We start from the raw sequence: 24,784 nt of genomic DNA, 5'->3' as shown, positions 1-24,784 counted from the left end.
GCTGCTGTTATGGAAGGAACAGCCACTAATTTTAGCTGTGACCTATCGGCATTCAGTGCCCCAAATTTGTTTTTGTCAAATTGGTATAATCCTGCGGCACCCCCTTGTTTCGTTTGGTTCAGGCAGGCAACACGCCCACTCCAATTTTACATCTGCTGACATGGGATAGGCTATAAAACATCTATTGTAGGACCGACGAGCCCTTTGGAATATTGTCTTAGTATTTAAACTCCCATCTAAGTTTGTTTTGGAGCAGCCTCCAAATAGTTTTAGTAAGCTCTGCAGATGTCTTGCCTTATCAGACAGATACTATCAGCCTACATTAATGTTATTTTAGGATCGCATATTTCATCACCATGAGGCTGTGTCATGGACAAACACCTCTCAACAGGTTGTGCCAAAAGCATGCATCTCCTTTTATCACCCCTAATAATGTTTTGATTTGGACCATATGTAGGCTTTATGCTTACATTCAACTTTAATTCCCAGCCCATAAACAAACCCTGGCAAATGACTTTCCAGCCTCTGACTCTCTACCCCCCGTTTGTATCTACTGTCTGTTTATGCCCAGTCATGAGACCTTAGCCCCCTCTGATGAAAAGGATCTAGTTACCCAATACTCTGCCTTTAATCTCACCTACTACCAGAGGGACTACGAAGACAGCGCCAAGTGCATTGGATGTTTTTATACATAGCCTTACTAATCAGGGGATTTATTTAATCTCACTCATCTCTTAAAATGTCTCCATGCCCGAAGAAAAACACTATGTGGGGTACCTAACATTACACACATATATAACATGTGATATATATAACATCATAAAGATGACACCACGGAAAGTCGAGGAAAACATCACACGACAGGAAAAAGACATCTGATAGGTCTTGGTGTGTGTGTGCCAGTTATTTTTATGGTATTATAAATGTTAAGCACATGCTTGGCGGATTTTATGTCGGTGGTGTCTCTGTCCAAACACTGTGGTGCTGAAGTGACACGGCCATGGGCGCAGGTCACCAAACCAATTTATTTAAAGACCCAGACAAACTTTAAAAACGTTGTGCAAAAGTAGACAAAATAACACCGTGGGCGTGAGAGGAAAAAACGCAGATTGTGAGCATGTGATATAAGCTGTAAACGGCCTGGGATTGACTGCTGCTTAGGCTGCGTGTGGTGGATCATGCTCCTGCGTTTTTGATGATCTTATTGAAGATATTATCTAATATAACAGGAAGGCCTCTGGCGGCGCACAAAGCACGACCCGATGCCAACGCCCAGCTCTAACGCGGCTCGTGTCCCTCGCTCTGTTACAGTTACATTAACATTGCTTTGCACTGTAACATTTCCTGACAGTGCTTGGTGAACCCAGCGGCGTGGCGCTTGTGTTCCTCTCTAACTCTTCAATGATCTGGTCATTACATCCATCATGAGTTGCAGTTGCTCGCTGCGCAGTTGTCCCCACTCTGATCGCATTGATGCATGTAAACAAACCCTTGTGCATGATTGGTGGAGAGCTTTTAGCGCGGCGTGCTGCGGCCAATCACAGAAATGTTTTTCTATCACGTCGCAGCACGAATAGTAAGCTAAAGGGAGAGGGCAAATATGAACAAATATTAACGATTATAGATGATCGGTGGATCGGCCGTGCAGCACACCGCGTTTATTTCTTTGGCTCTCTCTGCAGACTCTCTTCTTGGAGCTATTGTCCGGGAAAATGAGATCCAGCCTCCATACGACCAGCTGGGTACCATTAGCTAACGTTAGCTAAAGCCTGCTAATTGTCACGCAAGGCCGCGGAAAAATAAGGAGAGGTACTTCCTGTACTTGTTTGATTAAAACATGCATACTGCAATCTGACGGACAAAATCGCGGTGGTAAACTAACTAGCTAAGTCGCGTATACTCTGTTTTTGTTAAGTTTGTTTAGTCAAGCTAGCTGGCTGCATAGCCAGTTAGCTGTTCTGGCTAGCTAGCTAGCATGAGTGAATTGACGGACTGCAAACAGTCCGCTGACTCTGCGTCGAGGAAGCGATGCCCGTCACCCGACCAGGAGGAAAGTAGCGTGATTCCCACCAAGTCTACCAAAGTAAGTGACGCTTCAAATGAAACGCTTTCGACCTCAGAAAGCTGCAAAGACAGTGAAGCTGAGAGCAAAGACAATGCTTTGGTCCAAAGCCAGGCGAAAGAAAGCGAGGTAAGCGCAGCTGTTGTGCACACTGAGCGGGGCTCTGATAGCGCAGCCGTCGCGCCTATCAGCAGCTCAGCCAAGGCTGGTAGTCATGATGCCAGCGACACTGAAAAACCACAGTCCTCAGACACACAGAGATCTGGTGACGCAAAAGTGGATATCCAGAAAGATGCTGGAGGAGAGTATCGCCCCTCAACTAAGCTGGACCAATCCGATTCAGCAGCCATAGCAGCTGCTGAGGCACTTGCCAGTCTAACAGGGGGAGATGGGGAAGACAGTGAAGAGACTCCTTGCTCATCTGAAAGAGCTCAACAGGAGAAACGGGGGAGTAAACTCAAACAACGTGGTGGGCACGACTCTTCAAAGGAGACTAAAACGCAGGCAGCTGCAGCAGACAGCTCCACATCAGTGCACAGCGTTGACAGAGAAGATGCAGAGGACATCCCAGATGCAGATGATGGAGACGATTCCATACCTGGATCTTCCTCCACGCCGAGCTCATCTTTTCCATCTGACAATGAGGACAACGATGACGGGGAGTGTGCCATAGTCTCTGTTAAGATGGCCCCGGAGATCCGACAGTCGGTGGCTCTTCTCGCACAGGTCCAGATGAGGCTGGAAGCTCTGGAGAAAAAGAGCGCCCGGCTGCACCAACGACTGGAGCTGAAGATGAATCGTCAGCGGCGCCCACATCTGGACCAGCGCAGCTCCATCACACAATCCATTCCTGGCTTCTGGGTCACTGCAGTATCCTTAAATTAAATGATGAATTCTCTCTCTCACTCTCTCCCTGTCTCTCTCTCTCTTGCTTTCTCCCTCCCCCTCTTTTCTGTTTGAGTGAGTGAAGCAATGAAAGAGACATTTTTGTTTGTTCTTGACTCCGGTTTGACAAGCTGCTGAATCACCCTCATCTGTCAGCACACATCGATGAGACTGATGAAGATGCTCTCAGTTATATGATCGACCTTGAGGTAAAAAAAAAAGTGCTGTTTTACTCTGAATAAAATCTAATTATTTTGCATTCCTGGTTGCAAAAATACAAACAAACAACAAAACAACCTTATGTCTTTCCCAGATTGAGTCTTTCAAGAATAACAAACTGGGCTACAGGATCCGCTTCCACTTCAGACGGAACCCGTACTTCCAGAACAACATCATCATGAAGGAGCTCCACCTTGGCATGGGAGGTGAGAATAAGTCTGTCGAGTTTAATTTCAGGGTACGTTCAAGTTTATTTAGAGCCCCAAATCACTGTTTACTGTCTCAAAAGGCTTTACAGGCCCACATGTTTACAACAAACAAAACAGGACAACACCCACTGAGTAAATCCTCATATCAGGCAGAATAAGCTCCTCAGAAAATCCCACAGATAATAGGGAAAAAGAGAGGAACGCTCGAGAAGGACCAGGGGTGCCTTGCTGGCCAGTCAGGAGGGCAATAGGTGCCAACCAAGTGACCAAAATATCACATTAAATTATCCAATTAGATCAAATACAGCACACAATATAGATTATACAAACCAGCTCATTTTCTTCTGCAATAATGTAGGTATTATCACAATATTGATCTCATTGTAGTTGAGTTGAAAATATTGGGGTATTTGCAAATATTGTTCTAAGAACAATCTGATCTACCAAACTACAGTTAGTTTCTATATTTAACCATAATATAACCAAGATTAACACAAAATTATCCGATTAATATCATAGTTTCGTGTCAGAGCTGCCAGACATCTTTGTCTTGATGTTTCCCTTCTACATTTATTTGCCTATATTACAAAGAGTTGCCAGGTCTAAACATGTCCTGTCTGGGGGAAATTTGCATATTTCCTGTTAGTATCGTTGACAAACATATTCCTATGTGTCAACAGAGTCTTTAGTATAAAGCCACATCTTTGATCACAAAGATGTTTTTCAAACCACAATTTGTTCTTACTGTCCCCTGTTGCACGTGGGATGTCTGTATTTGCATTTTGTCGGATCAAAGACATTTACTTTCTCGTTTCTCAAACTGTTGACTGAGCAAGCACTGAGAGCGTGTGACAGACAAACACCGGTTTTGATTGTGTTTTGAGGCTTTAGTGGGATGTTGTACAAAAGCTCATTCCCTCAGAGTAAATCAAGGCTCAAGCTGGGTGAATCCGGTAATATGCCTAAAATTTTTGTGGCCATTTACATTTTGGACCAGGACTTCTAATGCTCTGGTGTTTGCTGTTGCTGTCTCAGGGTCTCCCATGTCCTTCTCCAACCCCATCCTGTGGCATCGTGGACAGAACCTGACGGCCCACAGCGAGCCCAGGAAGACGGCGCGGGGGGTCTATCAAACCTTCTTCAGCTGGTTCAGCGACCATAGCAACCCAGCACGAGATGATATAGCTCAGGTGAGGTTGACCGCCCCTGTGCTCTTGACACGTGTACATCAACGTCGTGTGTAAGTCAGCAGAAAGAGCATGGCGTTAACACTGCCAGGGTTACGGGTTACATGCAAAAAATATGAATGCCAGAGTTTCCCGCTGACAGCCCAGGTGGTGTGGAAGTTGGGATAATCACATTTGAACAGGTGAGGAAACACTTTCCTCACACCATGGTTACCACGGTTACCATGGCACTTGCACAGGCATTTCCCCGGCTTTGCTTAAAAAAGAACAAACAGTAGGTCAGGTCTGTTTTTTGTTTTTTTTTTTCAGCCTGGGTTGCATTCACCAATAACATGGTTTAAATTCTTTGTTTAAAAACTGCTTTATAAAATTCTGCAGTGATGTAGGTTCATGGAATAATGCTTACCTTTATTTCTGTTTGCTGGGGCAATAACAATTCTGACCTTTAACCATAGAACTGTAAACTGTTATCCAAGTGGAGAAAATATTCAAATTTCAATGTTGAGCCCTGCTTTTGATAGAAGTATCTACCAAATGGCATGTCCAATATACATTACATGTATATTGGACAGGCTAGTGAAGTGTATTCAGACCTGCTAACCTGCATGTTTTTTGTGCAGAGGTTCAGCATTTTGATATTAAAGTGCGTCATTATGGATTGTCAGTCAACACTAGCTCAAATTAGACTTGCCCCTGCAGTCGTGTCAGATGTGTGTTAGAGGAGGAAAAAGTCCAAATTGTTTTGTTAAATGTTATTTTATCTGTTAAAACAAAGTAAAACATAGATAGGCCTGTGTTTCATTGATTTTTGTGCATTTATTCAACGATATGTTTATTTATTTATCAAACTTATATTGCCAGTTTATGTTGCACTGCTGTTATTGGGTCAATATTTGTTTCAGGTGGGTGCTCACAGCCATAATTTTGGTGATCAATAAATAAGTAATTTATCCAAAATATGCTGGAGGCAGTTTTTCCAAAACATGAACTGGAAAAAATTAGGCTTGCACTCATGTTGATGTATTGAAAATAACCGTTGTGTTAATTTTCAGATCCTTAAAGATGACCTGTATAGAGACCCTCTGAGATACTACCTCACTCCGCTCTGGGAGCCCAGGGAGAACGGCAGGTACAGCAACCACCTCTTCTTCTTCATCTGTGCTGGAGCTGCAGAAAGAGTGTGATGTGTCGCCATGTTTGAACCACGTATGAACATGTGTGTGTTTGCTTTTCTTTTCCTGCAGTAGTGCCAGCGGGGCCAGAGCAGCTGACAACAGCAACGGAGATGAGTGTGTGGTGATCTCAGACTCGGACGATGACCAGGAGCCGGGGGAGGCTGGACAGGGCCACAGCCGGGAGGAGGAAGATGAGGATGAGGAGGAGGAAGAGAGGATACAGAGCGCAGGTCAGTAACATGTTAAAGACAGCTGAATCCCATGACGCTCACTAATCTCACTAATACACATACACTTAATATTGGTCTTGATAGTGATTCGGCATTGTTCTGGTGTTAATACACCTTAGGATTTCTTTTTACGTCATGTGGTAGCGAATTACTTCACCGTGAAAGCTGTTAACAGATTCTATATATGAAATGAGGAGTTTTTTATGACGTGATCGAGAGGCTAAGGGCTTGTCAGCAGCGAGCACAATGGCTCTTGTACTGTAGTTGAAATATAAATGTGTGAGTAATGCAGGCTAAACTGAATAGAGAGGCAATATCTCCTCCTCAGATGAGAGTCCACAGGAGGAGGAGGATGGAGAAATTGTGATTGACGGTAAGACATCACCCTCACCTGCAGTGCTGCCAGTTCACCTTTATCACTAACGAGGAGAGTGTGGAGGCTTGTGAGAGTTTGTTTTGGCTTGTGTTTCTGTAGCCGTTTCTCTTTTTGATTTTGTAGTTTTAGTCGTCAGTCTTGACACCAAATAAAATCATTCTGGGCTTCTTCTTTTTTTTAATGGGGTAAAACATCATCATCATCATCATCATCATCATCATCATCATCTTACCCGAAATGGATCCCTTGAAGTTTCAGTGACGTTAATCTTGCCCTCCAGGTTCCGACGACAGCGACCAGGAGGCGGGAGAAGGCGAAGAAGAAGACGAGTCCTTCGGGGAGAAGGACGAGGAGGTGTACGTTGACGAAGAGGAGGAGTCATCGAGGGACCAGAAGGCCAGGGATCAGGACGACGAAGACGATATTGAGGTCGATGAAGAGGACGAGAGCAAAGATTGAATCCTTCCTCCCAGTGCTTGTCATTTATTATGCACAGAAGCTCAGTTGTTGTTCTCGTTGTTGTTGTTGTTTTATACCTAAAATGCTCAACAGCATTTTAAATCAGGGTTAACTATAATAACTAAAAAGCCAAGGCAGCGTGTTTCCCCTCTATTTTGTACAGTCCATACCGTGTATTCTAATGTACTCTAAATCACTTTTTGATTTTTTTTTTTTCTACAACAGTTTCCTTGGCATCTTAACACCAGGACAGTTAGTCTTCTTAATGGACAATAAAAAAATGACAGCCTGCCTGTATTTAGGTGAGATTTTATTTGATTGCCATAACTTGCTGGCATTAAATTTGTTTTATTGAAAGTTCTCCAAGCAAATAATAATCAAACCCTCTATGGCATTATTAGTGGTTCTTTCAAGGTTAAAGGAATACTCCCAACATTTTGGACAGTCTACCTAACCAGACCGAGACAAGATGTTCGATACCATTTTCACATCTGTACGTCCAGTGGTTCGGTTGCCATGGGCTACATTTCGTGTTAGCTTAGCATAAAGACTTGAAGTCTATAGGAGTCGTTAGCCTAGCTAAAGGTATTTTGCCCAAAATGTTGGCGTATTCCTTTTAACCTTTTCCTGTTTTTGAATTGATAGGTGATAACAGTTTCTTTGTTTAAGCTAAATTGAGACAGTGACAGTACATTTCAGATGCACTAAGTACTGAACCAAATTTTATTCTCAGGGATGACAGTGGTGGTGGTTTTATTTGCTAGAAACGTATTGATTGTGAGCCCCTCCCTCCCCTTCCCCTCCTCCAATTATTGTTAACTATGTATAAGATAGGTGTACTCTACTGTAGTAACTAGAAACAGATATTGTTTGATGTACTACTTTTATTTGTTTCTTCTTCCATATCTTTGGTATTGCTGCACACCAACCTTTACCCCCATCAACACAGTTTGTAACAATCTTCGATGTTTGTTTAAATTCATCGGGGTAGACTATGTTTGAATTACCTTGACTTATTTCTGTGGATGCATACATTTTGTGACATGCTCCTGGTATATGTAGCTGACAGGTTTTTTGCAAAGATTTTAAGTGAATAATACATTGAGTTTTCTTCCTGGAACGTTTTATTTTCTTGTGTTTAGTTTGTATTCCTGTCTTGTGTTAATGATTTGTGTTCATTTCTTTTAAAACAGATGGTATTTATTATGTTTTTCTACATTTTTTCCACAGAGCGACATGCCTGTGCGCATGAGCCATTAAGCAAGAATAATTACAAGGCTGTGCTGTTCCGAGGAAATATTTTGCTGTGGCTCCAAACTCAGTAATATATGATTAAATTCAGAGCAGCAGGTTGGGGATGCACTGTAACAAAAGTAGAATTTGTATTTACTTACTTTTCTTAGCAATTGATGACCTGTAAATAATATTTCAGCCTAGTCTTTTGGATAAGGAAATAGATCTGTTTAAACCATGAATAAATTTCTCAAGTAATCTGGAATTTTACATAAGAAACACGATCAGAAAGTTATATTTTGTGTGCTGCATTTTATAGAACACTGTAGTTTTTAAAATACCTACTCGTTTGCTTTGTTTTATTTTGGTTGCTTAGAGGTAAAAGACCCCCACCCCTTGACTCAGAAATAATAAAATTGCAAGTTGTTTGACCTGGTGGACATTTGTGTTTGCACCCAGCGCTCTTCAACAGCACCGGCAGGAACGCGCAACAGTGCACTTGAGAGTTTCCTGTGCAGCAGGGGTGTGCCTCACTCAACTGGAATTTGTGTACAGAAAGGCCAGAAGATGGCAGTGCAGTTAAGATCATTATCACATCCCATGGTTGAGGTGTGTTGTGAAATTAGACGTGGGATGGACACCTATGCAGCTGCTTTTATCCGAATTGCGTTTCACTGTGCCAAAACAAAGAATTATTAGCAAAATCTTGCATTAACGCAGCTATAAAGTCTTTTACTACACAGAACAAATTATGCATAAGTACCTGAAAAGATGTTGGTGACATGTGACTTGAGTGCAACTTGTTTTTTGTAGAAAATGAGAAAAAAATGTGCTGCTGACGTGCTAGCCTTTCAGATATGTGTCAATCAGTGTTTCATCTTTGACATGACATGAGTGTGTAATATCATTGACATTTTGCGTGTACTCTTTAGCGCTGCAAATAGCCCCGGGCAAGACATTTTTGGGCAGGCCCGGACAAAGGAGCAGCAGCGATGTTGCAATGGCACACTTAAACCCTTGATTCCTCTTTTAATGCACAGCTATAAATATTCCACTAGCAAAAACCTGTCCTGCTGTGGGCCCAGCACCCAGAGGCATTCAACCTAGGATGGGCATATACTATTAATACTGGCAATGGAAACACACTATACTCGATCAAATGATCCCATGTGGAACACACAGTGTTTGTCTCATCTTTGAGGCAATTTTATTCAGCCCAGTGGGTTAGTGTACCACCTCAGAGCACAACACATGTTTTTATGGCTATGAATTAATAATGGTGGTGGTTCCTACAATATTGATCGTGACAAACCATGTACAGATTGCTGAGACAACTCGACAACAAAGCCAGCGCTCGGGCTTGTCTGTGGTCTGAGGGTTTCCAGTGGAGGCTTTGTTATGTATGGGGTGGCAAAAGCCTAAATGGATTCCCTCGTGTAAACTACAATCCCCAGGCCTGAGCTGCAGTTGCTACTGTACACAAATCTTCTTGTCATGCCGCTTTGTGCGCTCTCAGGTTTCACAAGGTAGTTCCCTGGAATCTGTTGCTCTAACAGATTCACTGGAGAGTGAAGTGTAATTGAAAAGCGTCAAGGTAACAGACCAGCGGCTCATTCATTTTCACTGTGATTGATGTTGAGAAGGATCTTCTGGATAATGACTGTATTTTGTATGAAAAAGAAAAGGGTTTGCGTTGCATTGAGGCTCATTCATGGTAGGGGAGTAATTTGATAGGTTGCAACAGGGCCCCTGAGTATTAAGTGTGTGTTTGTGTGTGCGTGTGTGTGTGTATAGGCTTATGTGTGAAACCTTGCACTGATTCGTGTGCCTACATACATTCAAACATACATATTCATCCAGGTTGCTGGTCATGTACATTTTTTGCAGATTTTAAATACCACAGTGCCTGCATGCTTGTCTTGCTTGTCTGTATAGCTAATCAAGATTAAACACAGCATTTGAGCCGTGCAGAGAGAAAATGGAGAGGGATGAGAGCAGAGAATAGAGTGAGTATGATTGAGGGAAATAGATGACTGAAGCGATAAGCCGAGCCGCCCAGGCCCTGACAGATACGCACGGCAGATGGATGACTCTTATCTGGGAGATCACAGAGTGCACGGTGACGCCGAGGCCCCAGTTTCAGAGAGCCATGATCACACCAGACAGATGAATAGGCCTACCCCCCACCATCCACATCGCACATACACACATGGGTATGTGCACACACATGTACATGTACGTGCACACACATACACATGCAACCACTTGACAGAATGAACAGATTGCAGCGCTTGTATCTAGCTACTTGTCTTTGACATTGAAATTCACCTGGAGTCTGGTGGCTCAAGGATGTACGTAGAGAGAAAAAGAGGGGGTGGGTGGATGGAAAGAGAGGAAAAAAGAGAATAATTTTCATTTTAATTGAAAAGGCACAGCCACAGCAACATGTCTGTGTGCACATATGCATAAATATGAGCATTCAGTTTTGCCTGCCATTCGCTGTATTGTCGCTTTTTCACCTTGACAGACTTTTCAGTGTTTTTTTTTTTTTTTTTTTTTTTTTTCTCACATCTAAGTGCAAAGCATGTCTGTGCTGCATGCTAAGAGTTAAAGTAAGGGTATTGATGCATGCTAAAACCATTTTGGACTCCTTAATGCCCCCAAAAACCACACCATGGAGGATCTATCTTTAATTAGCTGGAGCATTAGCACACTCATTCATTCAGCTGTTTCCAAAGGCTAATGCTGGAGTGGTGGCAGATTTCTCCCTGAAGACACAAGCACTGTACTTTCTCTCATCTGACACACATACTCACAGCTTTTCTTTTTCTGTACAGTAGTCCCTCCCCACCCTCCTCCCATCTCCCCTTGTTATTTGGAAGGAGCAATTCTTCAACAGCTGTTGATTCTCCCAGCTGCATTTTATAGAGAGGGAGAGTGCCAGTCTTGTCTTCAAGGCAGATGGTGGCTGGCTGACTGGCTGGCCTAGTGGACACGTGGCACGCTGGAGATGTTGCTCAGTCTCTCTCTGTGCCTCTCTGCAAAGAAGCGGCTGCTATACCTGCACCCGCTCCTCTCTGTAAGAACCTGCAATCGACCCCACTTCCAATACACTGCGAGGCAAGCAAGCAAGCAAGCTGCAACTGGAATGTGCGCCACGTATGAGATCTCCATGTCAAAGATGTTTTCAGAAGTTGTTCTCCTTTGATATCCGTCGGCGCGTGAAGTGCATGGCTGTCAGTAGCAGCACCTGTTCCCTTATCTTAAGTTGGGATGTTTACATTTTTTTGTCCTGTAAGATAATTATAAGCAAAAAAAGGTGTGTGAAGCCTTGTGAGAAATATTCCTATGGCTGCAAAGTGTTATGGTCCTCTCAGGGTTTCAGGGGGTTGGAGCCTTTCCCAGAAGCACTGGACACCGTGGACAGATTGCCAGTCCCATCGCAGGCCCAATGCGAAGCCCCTCATTGTTAAACTCATCAGTATAGAAAAGGCCAGTCAACTTCACCCTTAGACATGTTATGACTGATGTGTCTGTGGGTCAGAGATCATGCTGGAGCCTCTGGTTGCCCTGCAGGGACGGGTTGTCTACCTCATATTTCCACATTATCCATCCATTACCCGAGAAGATCCTCCTGACAAAGATTTTAGTGGACCAGACCGACAGACGTAAAGTTTGCTTTCTAACGCTGTCTGTCTCTAGAAAAGCAAATCCATCCATCATGCTGTAGCCAACAGGCCTGCACAGCCCTACTTTTTTTTCCATTTCAGTGGAAGAGCAGCGAACGTGGTCGTTGATATCTCTGTCAGCAAGTTAGGGCAATAGTGGGTGGGTGCTGGTTAGATAAGACCTCTGAATGGTACACTATCAGAAGCAAGGGGGTGACGTTAGAGGAAGCTGGTCAGTGTGCTGGTGTCCATGGTCAAACTTGAGAGCGCACGGAAACCTGAACTCAGCACACAATCATGACTCATTTCCTCAGCTGGGGAGAGAGGGATGCCTCCCATCCAGCAGGAAACAATGCCTCCCTCCTCTCCAAACCTGAACACATCTTGACACAACACTGCGTAATACATCTGGCTGCAACCCAACACAAGATAAAGTTTGTCGCTTCCTACAGTGCCCTGTGAACGTGGAGATGAGTCAAGCTCAGGCGTGTACAACAAAGGTCATTGCTGGGCAGAGAGATGTTTGATCTGAAGTTTGCCAGGAACTGCCCTCCTCTCCTCTTTGACTTTTCACACACATCGCTGCCACTGACGCACCACATTGCCTCATGCGTTTATTTTACTTTACTGTCTGCAAGGCCACTGCTCAGAATGCATTCACCCTCTGCTTTTGTGTCTTTAGTGCACCCACTGCGTCACTCACAGCTTACCGCAAAGCACTCCAAAAGCTGTTTCATTTCGAGCTCAGGGCTGTATCAAGAGGATGGATGTCCTTTACATACAGCCCCCACCCAGCCCCCCTCTGTCCTGGCTGCTTTGTCACCGTTGTGGTGAGCCCAGGAGCCGGGCAAAGAGGAATCCTAGGAATCTTTTTCGGTTGTCCTGGCTTTCACGTGGTGGTGAAGAGTAATGGTGACATTTTTCAGGACACTAAACTGGCTCTCCATTAATGGTGAATCACTGCCCTAGTAGATCACATGTTAAGAATAGCCTGTGGCCCTCCTGATGCATGAGAAAAAGAGATAACTTCTGAGAGTCTATAGATAAATGATATACAGTTCACCTTTACACCTATAGGGTAGTGTGAATTGAAACAGTGAGTTAACACTCACCAGCAGCAATAGGGTTAATAATACCCATATGGTGTACCAAGAGGTTTGGTCCAATGCTGCTGTGGGCCAACAGGAGAGGGAAGTGTGGGTGGGGGCAGAACAGAAGGGAGAGGACAGCGGGGCAGACAGTCTCCCAACACCTGCACCTGGTCACTTGATTCACTCTAGAACAGCATCAACCCCCCAGCAAAGGATACACGGATCAGCATCTTGATCACATCAGACGATGGTGATGGTTGTTGCCGTCCACACTTAAAGTTTTGGGAGGAGTGGAATAAGTGAGCAGGGATCAATTGCTCTGGTTGTTGTTTGTTTTTTTGTGTGGCATTGAAGGAATGCTTTCGATTTATAGCGACTGACCAGGGAGCACTTCGATCAAGCGGATTTTAAACAACCTATTGGATTTGACTTGGTTTTGTAATTGCGCAGCACGGCTGGGATTTTTTTTTTTTTTTTTTTTTCAAGCCTGCTCCGAGGTGTAAAACGCAGGGAATGCAGCGATAACCTTCCCGCAAGTTTTGGATCTCGGGCATTGAGAAAGTCGGGAAACAAAGGTAACGCTGGCTCTGGCATCTATTGTGATTTCTCTCTCCCTCCCCCCCTCTCTCTCTCTCTCTCTCTCTCTATCTGAACCATAACTTTTAACCAGTGTTTGGTAAGTGTGCACCGTGGATAGCTGGAGTAAAATAACATCCATCTGGACGCGGTGTCTTTCTCTGGATGTTGGGTTACAGGTAAGGAAGCGCTCCTTCTGTAAAGAAGGGACTGCGTTATGAAAATCCATTTTGTAAGGATATGACAGCACAACTTAAAAATACCGTGGCGGAACAACCCGCTCAGAATGATACCATGGAAAATCTAAATACTACAACAGATTACAGCACCATGAAGTTCAATAAAATCACCATTGAGTGTTTCCACATTATGTGAATATTGTAGGACCAGGCTATTACAGGAGTATTATTATGAGGATACTTTAGTTATATTTTATTACTGGTGATGATCACAATTGAAGTATTCATAGGTTTTGACTATGATTAATACTAATCATAAATTTCTCCAAACGGTCTTCTATTTGTTTTGAACCTAGATTCAGTGTAATGGAAACATGAGTTAAGTACTATTGAAACAACCATAGCTCAGTATTTAAACCCTGATATTTTGCTCCATCCTGTTGCTTAAACCTAATTTTAAAATTCCTATAATATTCCTACAGGGACGTATAGTGTGTCTGTAGTGTTGTGTTTTTCTGACATACTAGGCTATATGTTTATATTTTTATTTTCACTTATTTATTTATTTATTCATTATTGCCTACACTATACTGTAATATACTATACTACTGTACTATACTATACTGTATTATACTATAATATACGCTACAGTATACTATACTATGCTTCTATTCTATACTATCCCATACTATACACCACACTATACCACACCATGCTATACTATACTATACTATACTATACACCATACTATACTATGCACTACACCATACTATACTATACCATATGCTACACCATACTACACTATACTATACACCACAGCAGACTATACACTACTGTAGGTTACTGTACTATACTATACCATGACTACTGTAATTTTCCTATCAATTTCTAATAGACACTTATTGTTTTGCTGTGATGTATGACTGTATGATATCCTTTTAAATTTTTCAATAGGATTACTGGAGAAATCAGTGGGTTCTAATATTTTTAATCTGTGATCTTTTATTTAGGTCACAAATTTCTGTGATTCTGTATCAAAACTATGTGCTTGCATCACTTTGAGTGTTCACCCATAAGGCGAGCAGAAATCAAGCTTCCCCGGTGAGGTGATCAGTGGCAACGGTGCTGTATGCCAGAAAGTGGCTTCTGTTTTTCATTTTGACATGATCAAAGTATCTCTTCAGTTTGATCCAAAAAAAATTTTCTCGTGACCCTATTTTCATATTATGGAACCCATGGATAGGAGAAAGCCCAATCCAAAGGTTTTATATCATCATCATAAAGTCATATTATGAAATGTAAAGATCATTACAACATTTGTGAAGCCACACTACTTTATAACCATAAATACTTTTTTCAGAAGACACTTTTTGGCATGCTTTAGTCACTGTGGCCCTTGGCTGCGTGAATGTCATGAGAAAAGGAAAGGCTCATGGGATGGCCTATAGCCTCAGCAAGCACACCTTCAGGGAGACAATTTAATGGATGTTATGGACTCAGCTTTTAGTATTCATAATTTATATGGGATCCTCTTCAGCAAAGTGCAGATGCATAATGAATGCTTGAGTTAAGGTCTAACAGTTGGGCTACCTTTCAACACCCCTAAACTGTCAGGAATGGTTTCAGATAGGACTACCTGTTTCTTTTAACTGTCATGTATTTCAGTCATGAATTTTTGAACACAAGTGTGCTTTGTTGAAAGACTGAGAGAGAGTTAGAGGGAGAGAGATTCATTGATGGGTGTCAGTGTCCTGCCTTATGAAACACAGTACAATTAAAGCGACAAGAGGACCGCAACAAGAAATTAATCTCTCAGACGCCAAGTTACTTTGCTCGCAAATACGTAGTCTTTACACATACCTCGCTCCTTTCGTGCTCTAAATAAAGAATGAGGCTGTTATATTTTCCAGAGCAGGTGCGCAGATTTGGACACTGTTCTTGCCTGCCAAACTATACATCTCGCCTCAGAAGGCTGCATGCCAATCTTCTGATCAGTGAGATCAGACAGAAAGAGAGAGAGAGGGAGAGAGAGAGAGAGAGAGAGAGAGAGAGAGAGAGAGAGAGAGAGAGAGAGAGAGAGAGAGAGAGAGAGAAAGTCTGTTGCTTGTCCTTCCTTCTTTTTCTGTCTCAAATTTCTCTTGGGGCACTCTATAATAATAGTTCATTCCTCTTTCTCTTTTTTTTGTCCAGATTTAGACTTCTGTGGTCTACCTGCATGACTGTTACCATGACAGCATCTGCAGCCCAGCTCCTGCTGTTGGCCTTATGTGTTTACAGAGGTTTGGGCCTTCAGCAGTCTGCTCCACGGGTTCGCCTCTCCTTCAAAGGTGAGCTCATACCCAGATGAACTAAAACTCATCTGACAGCTGGGATTGTCATAATTGTTTCATTTAGTTATTTGTTTTCCGTTCTTAGTCAGTCACTCACACACAAGCGCACACATCCGTGCATGTACACACTCACATATACACAGCCCCGGTTATGTTTCCTTGTAATACATATGTAAAGAACGCATTTCCTGCCTGTCAAACAGTGCACCACAGAAAACAAAAGGTGGATGTTGTGTGTGGTTGGTTGCTGGTAGTGCCCTTCGAAAACGTTTCTCCCCACACCCTAAAACCCACACACTATACAGTCAGATCTGCCATTTCTTCTCCGTTCCTAATGATTGGCATAATGACACAACAGGGAAACATATGAAATTTGATCATAAGAGCAAAATTATGTTTTCCAGCTATAATTTACTCCCCAAGGGGTGCACGTACAAGCTGGGGCAGATGGTGCTAGTAAAGCCCTTTCTGTAGGCATTTGGGATTTTCCCATGCAGACTGCTCCCTGTCCTCATTAGCTGTAATGGTAGAGATTCATGTTACAAATACCTGCATGACGCCTTTGATCAAAACAATGCTACATGATTACAGTCATTTCTAAATCCCTATCATGTTGTCAGTTCTTTACTAACACGTACACTTAAGTGCATGCACACTTATTTTCTCTCTCACACACACACATACACACAGTGCTCCTGAAGTAACTGTAAATAAGAATTAGAGGTCTGAACTGGGTTTATAATATTCCTCGGTGCTTTCATGTGGCACTGAGTCAAGATGTTTTTGTCCCCGCGGTCAGGTCTAAGCAATATTAATATATTTGATGCCTTGTTGTACAGCACTGACACTACAGAAAACATTTATGACTTCACAGGGTCTCACGCTTCGCATGAGCTATTGAAAGTCAGAGGTGAGGTAATCATGAACATGAATGAAAACAAACACTGTGGCCCCATTACAGCCTAAAAGCACTGATATGTGGTTCCAACAGATTCTGCATGGCAGAAATTAGCTGTGTACATGTAAAGTCACTGCAGGGCGGTGGTTCATTTTGCAGCTTGAGAATAATTGCAGTGCATTTTTATTTGACCCTTGACACTAATCCTATTCAGTAAACAGCTTATACACAATGCTGTGTTTTACAGCAGGGTGTGTGGAGTGGTAATCTGCACACTCATTTTGTTCTTGTACGTGCTCCTGTTTATCCGCATGAAAATGAACATAATTCACATTGTTACAGAGCACTCCATTATAAGTTAATATACAGCATTGGGTGTAATAATAAGTGACAACTGATAATAGTGTCCGCATTCACAGACCTTAGTCACCCCTCCCCCTAATACCAAAGGAACGGGGGAAAAGTTGGATTTACTCCTCAACTGTTTTCTGCCACTCTGAAGATTTATTGTTCATTGTTGGTGACAGGGACTTGCTTTGTTCCCCCGAGGCGCCTGTGGAGGAGGTTTTGGGGAGGCTTGGGGGGGGCATGTGACTCTTCTGAACGAATGAGCCCGGGGTACAGGAGGCCTGCAGAGGATAGAGATCTTGTATTGTTTCCTCTGTCTCTGGGAAACTTTGTCAGTTCGAAACACTTCAAAGGGGGCTGACTGAGTCTCATCCCACTGTTAGCTGGGCAGAATTAGTCAGCATTACTGAGGAGGGAAACATGCAGTGTAATTGAAACCACATTTTAGAATGTCATGCTATCCCAGTGCTGTCAATTATTACATATTTTACATAGGCCTGGGACTGAAAGATAATTGTCAATAGTGCTTTTGTGACAGCATGTTGCCAAGTGGTAATATGAGAGCCTGTAGTGGCCTAGCTGTCTTGCACTTGGATCATATTTCCTTAACGCTGTTTCCTTTACAGTGTCATTAGAATGGTGACATGGAGGTGTTTTCTGAATGTTTACTGGATGATGCCAGTACATTGTTTGCTATTTTGGAGGATGGAGACATGTATAGGGGTGTGGTGTTGCTAGTTTTAGCCTCTGCTGTGAATCCACTATGGCCCAGTGGAGTTTGGCCCGAGGCTTGTTATCCTGTGTTTACCTCTCAGGAACAGAACCGGACCTTGCCCCACCTCTAAGACCCCATCCCGCGTCGGCCAGAGATCCGATTGCATAGCTTATTTTAGTGGCACATTGACTGCATCCTGTTAACATTGACCTCAGGAGGAAGATGGCAGGCACTTTGATGTAAATAAAGATGTTCTTCCTCCCTCTTGCCTGTAAGCCAGCCTCGGAGGCTCGCTGTGAGCTCTATTGTGACTGTAAGCATGTTGTTTTTCACATGCCTCCGCCATAGACCATGAATCAGTCTGCACACATCATGATGAATATCTCACACATGCCATGGACTTGTGTGATGCCTTTTATGAATTTAAAATACTGCAGTGAATTATTGTGCAGATGGAGGAAGGGGAAGCAATTCGCATTCTGAGAGTCCATTCGTCCTACTGCAGATGAAAGTTGTTCAGTTAAAGCTTTTGGGAGAACACATTGTGGAACAAAACAGCAGAAGCATTTTCCATTTCAGCATGTCTTAACAGGTCATGCTCTACTGAACACAACCCCGATCTTAAGAATTAACTCCGCTGTGACTTCCACTGACCGTGTATCCTAAGGGACCTGCTTTTTCGCTAAGCTCCACAAGGCACGCGGTGCCTTAAACTCAATCAGACAGTTGGAACACATAAAATATTGAGATCTTAAAAGCGAATCTGTTTCTTAAAATGCTCTAAGTTGAGTTATATTTAATCACTGACACACATTTTAACAAAAAAATAAGCGAGATGCATGTTGTCCAAGGGACCACAAGTTCATCCAAGTCAGTAATGAAGCATTTGAAGTAAGGTAGAGGCAGTAGGGGAATAATGTGAGCAGATTTTGAAAGGCAAGTAAAGGAAAACTTTGCTCCCCCTGCTGGAAATGAAATAGTTTTTGAGCATCTTCTACAAACTGTGCAGACATTCACACCAAAGCTGCAACACTTTTCACAAAAGATTCACACAAGTTTGATTCACACCTTCTGTTTTTTGCTTGAGTGAGTCCAGACATGGTTGTATACTTGTGTGCATGTGTGTCTGCTCCACAGAACTGATGGACACGCGGGCGGCAAGGCCATTCAGTTTCTCCTTCAACACAAGTGACTACCGCATCCTACTGATGGATCAGGATCAAGGCCGTCTCTACCTGGGCAGTCGGGAGTACCTGGTGGCCCTGGACATGCACAATGTCAACAAGGAGCCGCTCATAGTACGTACAAAAACTAGCTAACAGCTTGTCTTTTCATAAACGCAATATGGCATCCAGTACAGCTCACCAGGGGCCAGATTCACATACATGTTCTCAAGATAAATCTGAAGACATTTTCTGTAAAATAACTGTAAAATTTGATAGCTTATTTTCATTAGACAACAGACATCAGCCTACTTGGGTCTACAAAAAATGAAATAATATGGTAAATCTTCATGTTAGGTGTTAGAAAATCCATGAAGACTTTGAAATCTAACCTAATTGCCCAATTTTCGTCATTGAAATTTGATCCATATCTGTCATTATAATCCCCACAAATCCTGTTTTTTTTTCAGGCACTTAACATGATCTGTGCTTTTCTCAACACAGATCCACTGGCCAGCATCTGCAAAGAGAAAAGGAGAATGTCAGATGACAGGAAAGGGAAGACAGGTGGGATCATGTTCTTGTATCTTGCTCTTTCAAGCATCTGAGGCTTCTGTTTTCAAGATGGGACAATGGTATCCCGTGGTGTTTGAATTCCATTTGTCTTACTCCTCTTTACCCAGGGCGAGTGTGCCAACTTTGTGCGGTTGATAGAGCCATGGAACCGCACCCACCTCTACACCTGTGGTACGGGAGCGTACCAACCCATCTGCACCTTCATTAACAGAGGCTGGAGGGCAGAGGTGAACACAAAGACATTTTCAGAGCTTAAAGCGAGATTTACAGCAAAGTCCCTCAGCAGCAGACCTGGAAAGCTTCGTCCTGCTAAATATTTCAGGACTACAAACTGGGACAGTGATTTGTTTACAATTTCCCACATGCTCCCTGGTGACGTTTTAGCACTCTATTTTTATGCACCCTCTCCCTCTCTAATCTGCCTCTGCAGGACTACCTGTTTAGGCTGGTCCCTGGGTATGTGGATTCAGGAAAGGGGAAATGTTCCTACGATCCCAACCAGGAGAACATTGCTGTTCTGATCAGTAAGATTTAATTTATTACACACTGCTCACAAGCCAGAAAGAGCACAAAGCCTTTTCCATTCCTTGTGCTGAACTGACCCCCATCCCTCAACTTCTGGTGTCATCCCTGCAGATGGGAACCTCTATGCAGGCGTCCATATCGACTTCATGAGTACAGATGCTGCCCTGTTTAGGACCATGGGAGGAAGAACGGCAATCAGGACGGAGCAATATGACTCAAGGTGGCTCAATGGTGAGTAAACTTGTGTGTGGGGGAGGTAAATGTTGCTGAAGGGAGGTTTTGATTCCTCACATATTACATGGCAACCATGCTCTTCTCACTGCCTGCCTTTTTTTATCCTCTAGAGCCTGTGTTTATTCAGATCCAGCAGATCCCTGACAGTGCTGAAAAGAATGATGACAAGCTCTACTTCTTTTTCCGAGAGAAAAGTCTGGACTCCAGCGGTGGGGCAAGCCCTAGTGTTCTGGCCCGGGTGGGAAGAGTGTGTTTGGTAAGTAAAAACAAACTCTACCTACAGTAAAATTTTATGCAGCGTGCACTAGATTATTTGTACTGAGCTACAGCATGATTTTCTTCTTTGTCCAGAATGACGAGGGTGGACAGAAGTCCTTGGTGAACCGCTGGACGACGTTCCTCAAGGCTCGCCTCATCTGCTCTGTGATAGCAGAAGATGGAGTGGAGACGCCATTTGATGAACTGAGTAAGGCCCACAGTAAAACACTCCGATTAAACTGACTACACTTTAATTGAAACTGCTTTTACCGTTGGGGTTATTGATTGGACCGTCATTGTTCTTGCAGGGGATGTCTTCATTCAGCCCACACAAGATGAACGAAACCCTGTGGTGTACGCTCTCTTCACTACAGCTGGGTGAGCAGTCCACCTTTGATTCTGGTTTTGTATAATTGTGTCCTTTTTGCATAGGCTTATATTTAATTTAATTTAATTTTTGGGGGTAAAGCTCAGACATACATTGATTTATGAAATGCAAATGTTAAACACTGATTGGACAAATTCAACACATTGTATGTGTATATGCATTATGAATGCACAAGCATCCACATGTTCAGTTAAACGTAAACAAGGACATATACAGGTATGCACATACTTAACCAAAGTATAGCAGTCACATGCATGACTGCTACCCCTTGAAAAGTGCCTGTTTGATAATGAAAAGCAGTAGGGTGGGGTGTGTGTGAAAAAGAATAATAAGAGGTTGTATGGCTGTGCAGTTGTGCAGTTTAAGCAAGAAGACTGTAGTATTCCTCCATTACTCCATTAAATACTATTACTCCATTAAATGTTTTGGCATCTCAGTGTCTGTATTATTTGTAATTTTCTCTAACATTAATGAGTCATCAATGTTGTTCAGCCAAAATTCCACTGTTATAACGTCAGTGTTTTTTTCAGTTGGTTGCTATTACCCGTTTGGCGCTGGTACAAGCCATAGTGATAATCATTTTTGACATTTATTCCATGATTACTTGTCTTTGTAGTTTAAAATACATATTTGGGGATCCAAATGAACATAAAATTTCATTACAGATCATATTAGATCCTCCACTGTGGTCCAGAATCTCATTAGTTTAGGGCATTTCCAGTTAACGTGAATGAAAAGTGTCCAGTGTCCCTATTGCAACATAAGTTGGAGCTATTGGGATGTGTTAGGCTGTTTTTTTCTTGGTGTGACGCAAATTCTGTTTTTTGTTGTTGTTGTTTTGTTTTTTTTTAATATTGAAATAGGATTAATTGCCTCCTCTTTCATTTCAGGGGTTGAGTGCTATTTGTTTGTGATTTCTTACAAATGTCTGTTTCTGTTCAAGCTCTGTGTTCAAGGGCTCAGCAGTGTGTGTGTACTCAATGGCTGACATCCGCAACGTCTTCAATGGACCCTTTGCCCACAAGCATGGTCATAATTACCAGTGGACGGAGTACACAGGCAAGATCCCCTACCCACGGCCTGGAACAGTACGTGTCACTTCTCCTGTCTCCAAAGTGATGCAATCAAACAGATGGCAATTATACTCACACTTAACAAGCCTGTTAAAAAATAAATCAGCAAAACACGATTATATATAAACAAAGTCCACCTCATTTTTCCTCCCATCCAGTGTCCAGGAGGAACCTTTACCCCTGGCATCCGCTCCTCCAAGGACTTCTCAGATGAGGCTGTGAACTTTATCAGGGCACATCCCCTCATGCACCATCCTGTTTATCCAATCCACCGCCGCCCCCTGGTGGTGCGAACTGGTGTCGACTACCGTTACACTGCCCTGGTGGTGGATCAGGTGGATGCTGTGGATGGACGCTATGAGGTGCTCTTCCTAGGGACAGGTGAGGGAGCTGCAACAAGAAAAGAGAGGATTAAACAGAAGTATGTCAAAGGAAACGTCTTAAAAGTCACTTCCCTTCTCCCATTACTAGATCGTGGCACTGTCCAAAAAGTCATTGTTTTACCCAAGGACCCAACAAGCATGGAGGAGCTCACTCTAGAGGAAGTGGAGGTGTTCAGGGTAAGTCTCATGTCCTGTGAAGGATGAAACATTGATCTCAAAGATGTTTTTTATTGATCTGCTGTTTATTGATTTGCAGACCAGAGCGCCTGTCAAAACAATGAAGATATCCTCTAAAAGAGTAAGAAAAATATCCTTAAATATGAAAAGTCTGATCAAACAAGATATGATCCAATACATGTACCAAAGAGATCTTCACAAACTCATAGATTTGAGTTTTTGTTTTTTTGCTTGTGTCCCCACAGCAACAGCTGTATGTGTCATCAAATGCAGGGCTTACCCAGGTGTCCCTGCACCGCTGTGGTGTGTATGGCAGGGCCTGCTCTGACTGCTGTCTGGCCCGGGATCCCTACTGTGCCTGGGATGGAGAGAGCTGTTCTGCCTTTACCCCCTCCACCAAGAGGTTAAGGGCTTTTCATGTCTTCATAGAATAGTGCTTACAGGTCCTTCCTGTATGTCAAGAATTAACTGAATCCTTTAATTTGTGTAAATATTGACCTCAGGAGGAGCAGACGTCAGGATGTGAAACATGGTGATCCACTGAGGCAGTGTAGAGGCTTCAATGCTAAAGGTGAATACAATTCTTTTATGTGTAAAGATCCTGGACAGCTCACATTTTTGCTCAAAGTTCATTCAAATTATATCTCACTATTTCTCTCTCTGTTTAGTAGAGAAACGTCTGAGAGAAACAGTTCAGTTTGGGGTGGAGGGCAGCAGCACGTTTTTGGAGTGTCAGCCCCGCTCTCCCCAGGCTACAGTCAAGTGGCTCTTCCAGAGAGAAGGAAAGAGGAAAGTGGTAAGGCAGAACAATTCCCTTGATGAGACAAGTTTGTCTCGTCAAGGGAATCCCCCACTTTACTTTTGAAAATCCTTATTCAAATTCAAATACTTTGTTCTCCCACTTTGTTCTCACTTTATCTTCTTTGTTCTGCAGCTCAACCGGGCGGGTGCAGTCCTGAAGACCAACCACGGCATCCTTCTGAAATCTCTCAACCAATCAGATGCTGGGCTCTACCACTGCCTCGCCACCGAAAACAACTTCAAACACACAGTGGCCCGTGTGGCTCTGCGCATCCTGGATCGAGACATTGTTTTAGCCCTCACGTCTCAGGATGAGGATGAAGAATCCAAAACTCCACCAGGGGGACAAACCCAACACAACTCCCATGAGCCCTACCAACAATCCCCCTCTGCCCCCACACCATTCCCACCTGAGATTAGACTGATCAACCAGTACTGCCAGTCCTACTGGGAGCAGCTCCATCCCAAACAGCAGCAGCAGCGCAAACGCACCAGCCGCAGACACACAGAGAGCCAGGATCAGGGCCTCGGCTAGAGAGAACGGGACTGACGCAGTCCAGCACTGGCCTGTCTGGACCCAAGGGTGGACTTCCATGTTTGACATGCATGTTTGTGCATCACCTCCACTCACACAAAGGGAGGTGGTGCTCTCATGCCGTCGTTAAGTATCTTAAAAACAAAAGAAATGTAATATATTGATTGTGAATATAATATATATGGTCATGGTATGGTCAATCCATCGGATTACTCTTGTATGTTAATAATATAAGGGTATTAATGCATATGTTGCATGCTTATTTGTTTGCAAATTGTACATGTTACTGTTGTTTTGTTTTCAACCTCAGTGGGTAATGCTGTGTGTAAGGTGTAGTGTATTCTTGTCAAACAAATTCCATTTGATGTTGTCATGTAATGACTCCCTTACTGTCCTGTGATCTAGTGATGTGTGTGGGTGTTGAAGACATGTATAGCAAACAGTATTCTTCCAGTTATGCACTTTGTTGGTGGTGGTTTTAGAGGGAATTAGGGCTCTTTGCACAAATATGTACATGTTATAAAAATGGGAATGAAACTGGCTCAGATTTAGCATTAATTGTTGTTAGTTGTTCTGCCACATACTGTATTTGCAAAGGTTAGGAAGGCTCTTTTCAATGGAAGGGCAAGAAACCAGAGTCAAATGGACATATCCTACCGGTCAGAGCCACCATTCACCTTCATTGTGAGTAACACAGTGATATGTGCTGTCATGCTGATGAATCATACACTGGAAATGTTCGAACAAATATATAAAGATTTATGAATTCTCAAATTGGCCTGCATCCAGTCTGACATTTGAGATATATGATAAATATTTTTTCTTTCCCTT

At 43.0% G+C, this 24,784-nt stretch overlaps 2 protein-coding genes across 5 annotated transcripts; both read left to right on the top strand.

The window, feature by feature from the left end:
* Positions 1-1,548: 1,548 nt before the first annotated feature.
* Positions 1,549-8,466, top strand: tspy (testis specific protein Y-linked). 2 transcript variants are annotated; one of them, XM_030055970.1, is made up of 8 exons: positions 1,549-2,932; positions 3,079-3,156; positions 3,261-3,372; positions 4,411-4,565; positions 5,615-5,691; positions 5,807-5,967; positions 6,296-6,340; positions 6,624-8,466. In XM_030055970.1, exons 1-8 carry the CDS (start codon positions 1,976-1,978, stop codon positions 6,800-6,802), a joined length of 1,764 nt encoding a protein of 587 aa, XP_029911830.1. In that variant the 5' UTR covers positions 1,549-1,975; the 3' UTR covers positions 6,803-8,466. The 2 variants fall into 2 exon arrangements, with proteins under 2 accessions (XP_029911830.1, XP_029911831.1); XM_030055971.1 differs by lacking the exon at positions 6,296-6,340.
* Positions 8,467-12,931: 4,465 nt separating this feature from the next.
* LOC115361533 (semaphorin-3F-like) lies at positions 12,932-24,727 on the top strand. Of its 3 annotated transcripts, none has more exons than XM_030054943.1 (18): positions 12,932-13,368; positions 15,738-15,876; positions 18,978-19,138; positions 19,508-19,570; positions 19,687-19,806; positions 20,010-20,103; positions 20,216-20,335; positions 20,449-20,594; positions 20,690-20,804; positions 20,905-20,974; positions 21,928-22,072; positions 22,216-22,438; positions 22,529-22,617; positions 22,697-22,738; positions 22,863-23,020; positions 23,121-23,188; positions 23,286-23,413; positions 23,552-24,727. In XM_030054943.1, the coding sequence occupies exons 2-18, from the start codon at positions 15,765-15,767 to the stop codon at positions 23,951-23,953; spliced, it is 2,256 nt and encodes a 751-aa protein (XP_029910803.1). In that variant the 5' UTR covers positions 12,932-13,368; positions 15,738-15,764; the 3' UTR covers positions 23,954-24,727. The 3 variants fall into 3 exon arrangements, with proteins under 3 accessions (XP_029910803.1, XP_029910802.1, XP_029910801.1); XM_030054942.1 differs by lacking the exon at positions 12,932-13,368 and adding an exon at positions 13,487-13,549 and having other exon boundaries at positions 15,740-15,876; positions 23,289-23,413; XM_030054941.1 differs by lacking the exon at positions 12,932-13,368 and adding an exon at positions 13,487-13,549 and having other exon boundaries at positions 15,740-15,876.
* Positions 24,728-24,784: the final 57 nt, after the last annotated feature.

This window comes from Myripristis murdjan, chromosome 7 (genome assembly GCF_902150065.1).
Source record: "Myripristis murdjan chromosome 7, fMyrMur1.1, whole genome shotgun sequence".
NCBI lineage: Eukaryota > Metazoa > Chordata > Actinopteri > Holocentriformes > Holocentridae > Myripristis > Myripristis murdjan.
The sequence above is the reverse complement of the archived record's forward strand: the minus strand, read 5'-3'. Positions and strand labels throughout refer to the sequence as shown.

Excerpts from the sequence above, each read along its gene's own strand:
- tspy (XM_030055970.1), top strand. The coding sequence starts at position 1,976 with ATGAGTGAATTGACGGACTGCAAACAGTCCGCTGACTCTGCGTCGAGG. Across the intron at positions 3,373-4,410 it reads GCTCCACCTTGGCATGGGAG|GGTCTCCCATGTCCTTCTCC; the intron begins GTGAGAATAAGT and ends TTGCTGTCTCAG. Across the intron at positions 4,566-5,614 it reads CACGAGATGATATAGCTCAG|ATCCTTAAAGATGACCTGTA; the intron begins GTGAGGTTGACC and ends GTTAATTTTCAG.
- LOC115361533 (XM_030054941.1), top strand. Across the intron at positions 22,439-22,528 it reads GGTGCTCTTCCTAGGGACAG|ATCGTGGCACTGTCCAAAAA; the intron begins GTGAGGGAGCTG and ends TCCCATTACTAG. Across the intron at positions 22,618-22,696 it reads AGGAAGTGGAGGTGTTCAGG|ACCAGAGCGCCTGTCAAAAC; the intron begins GTAAGTCTCATG and ends ATTGATTTGCAG.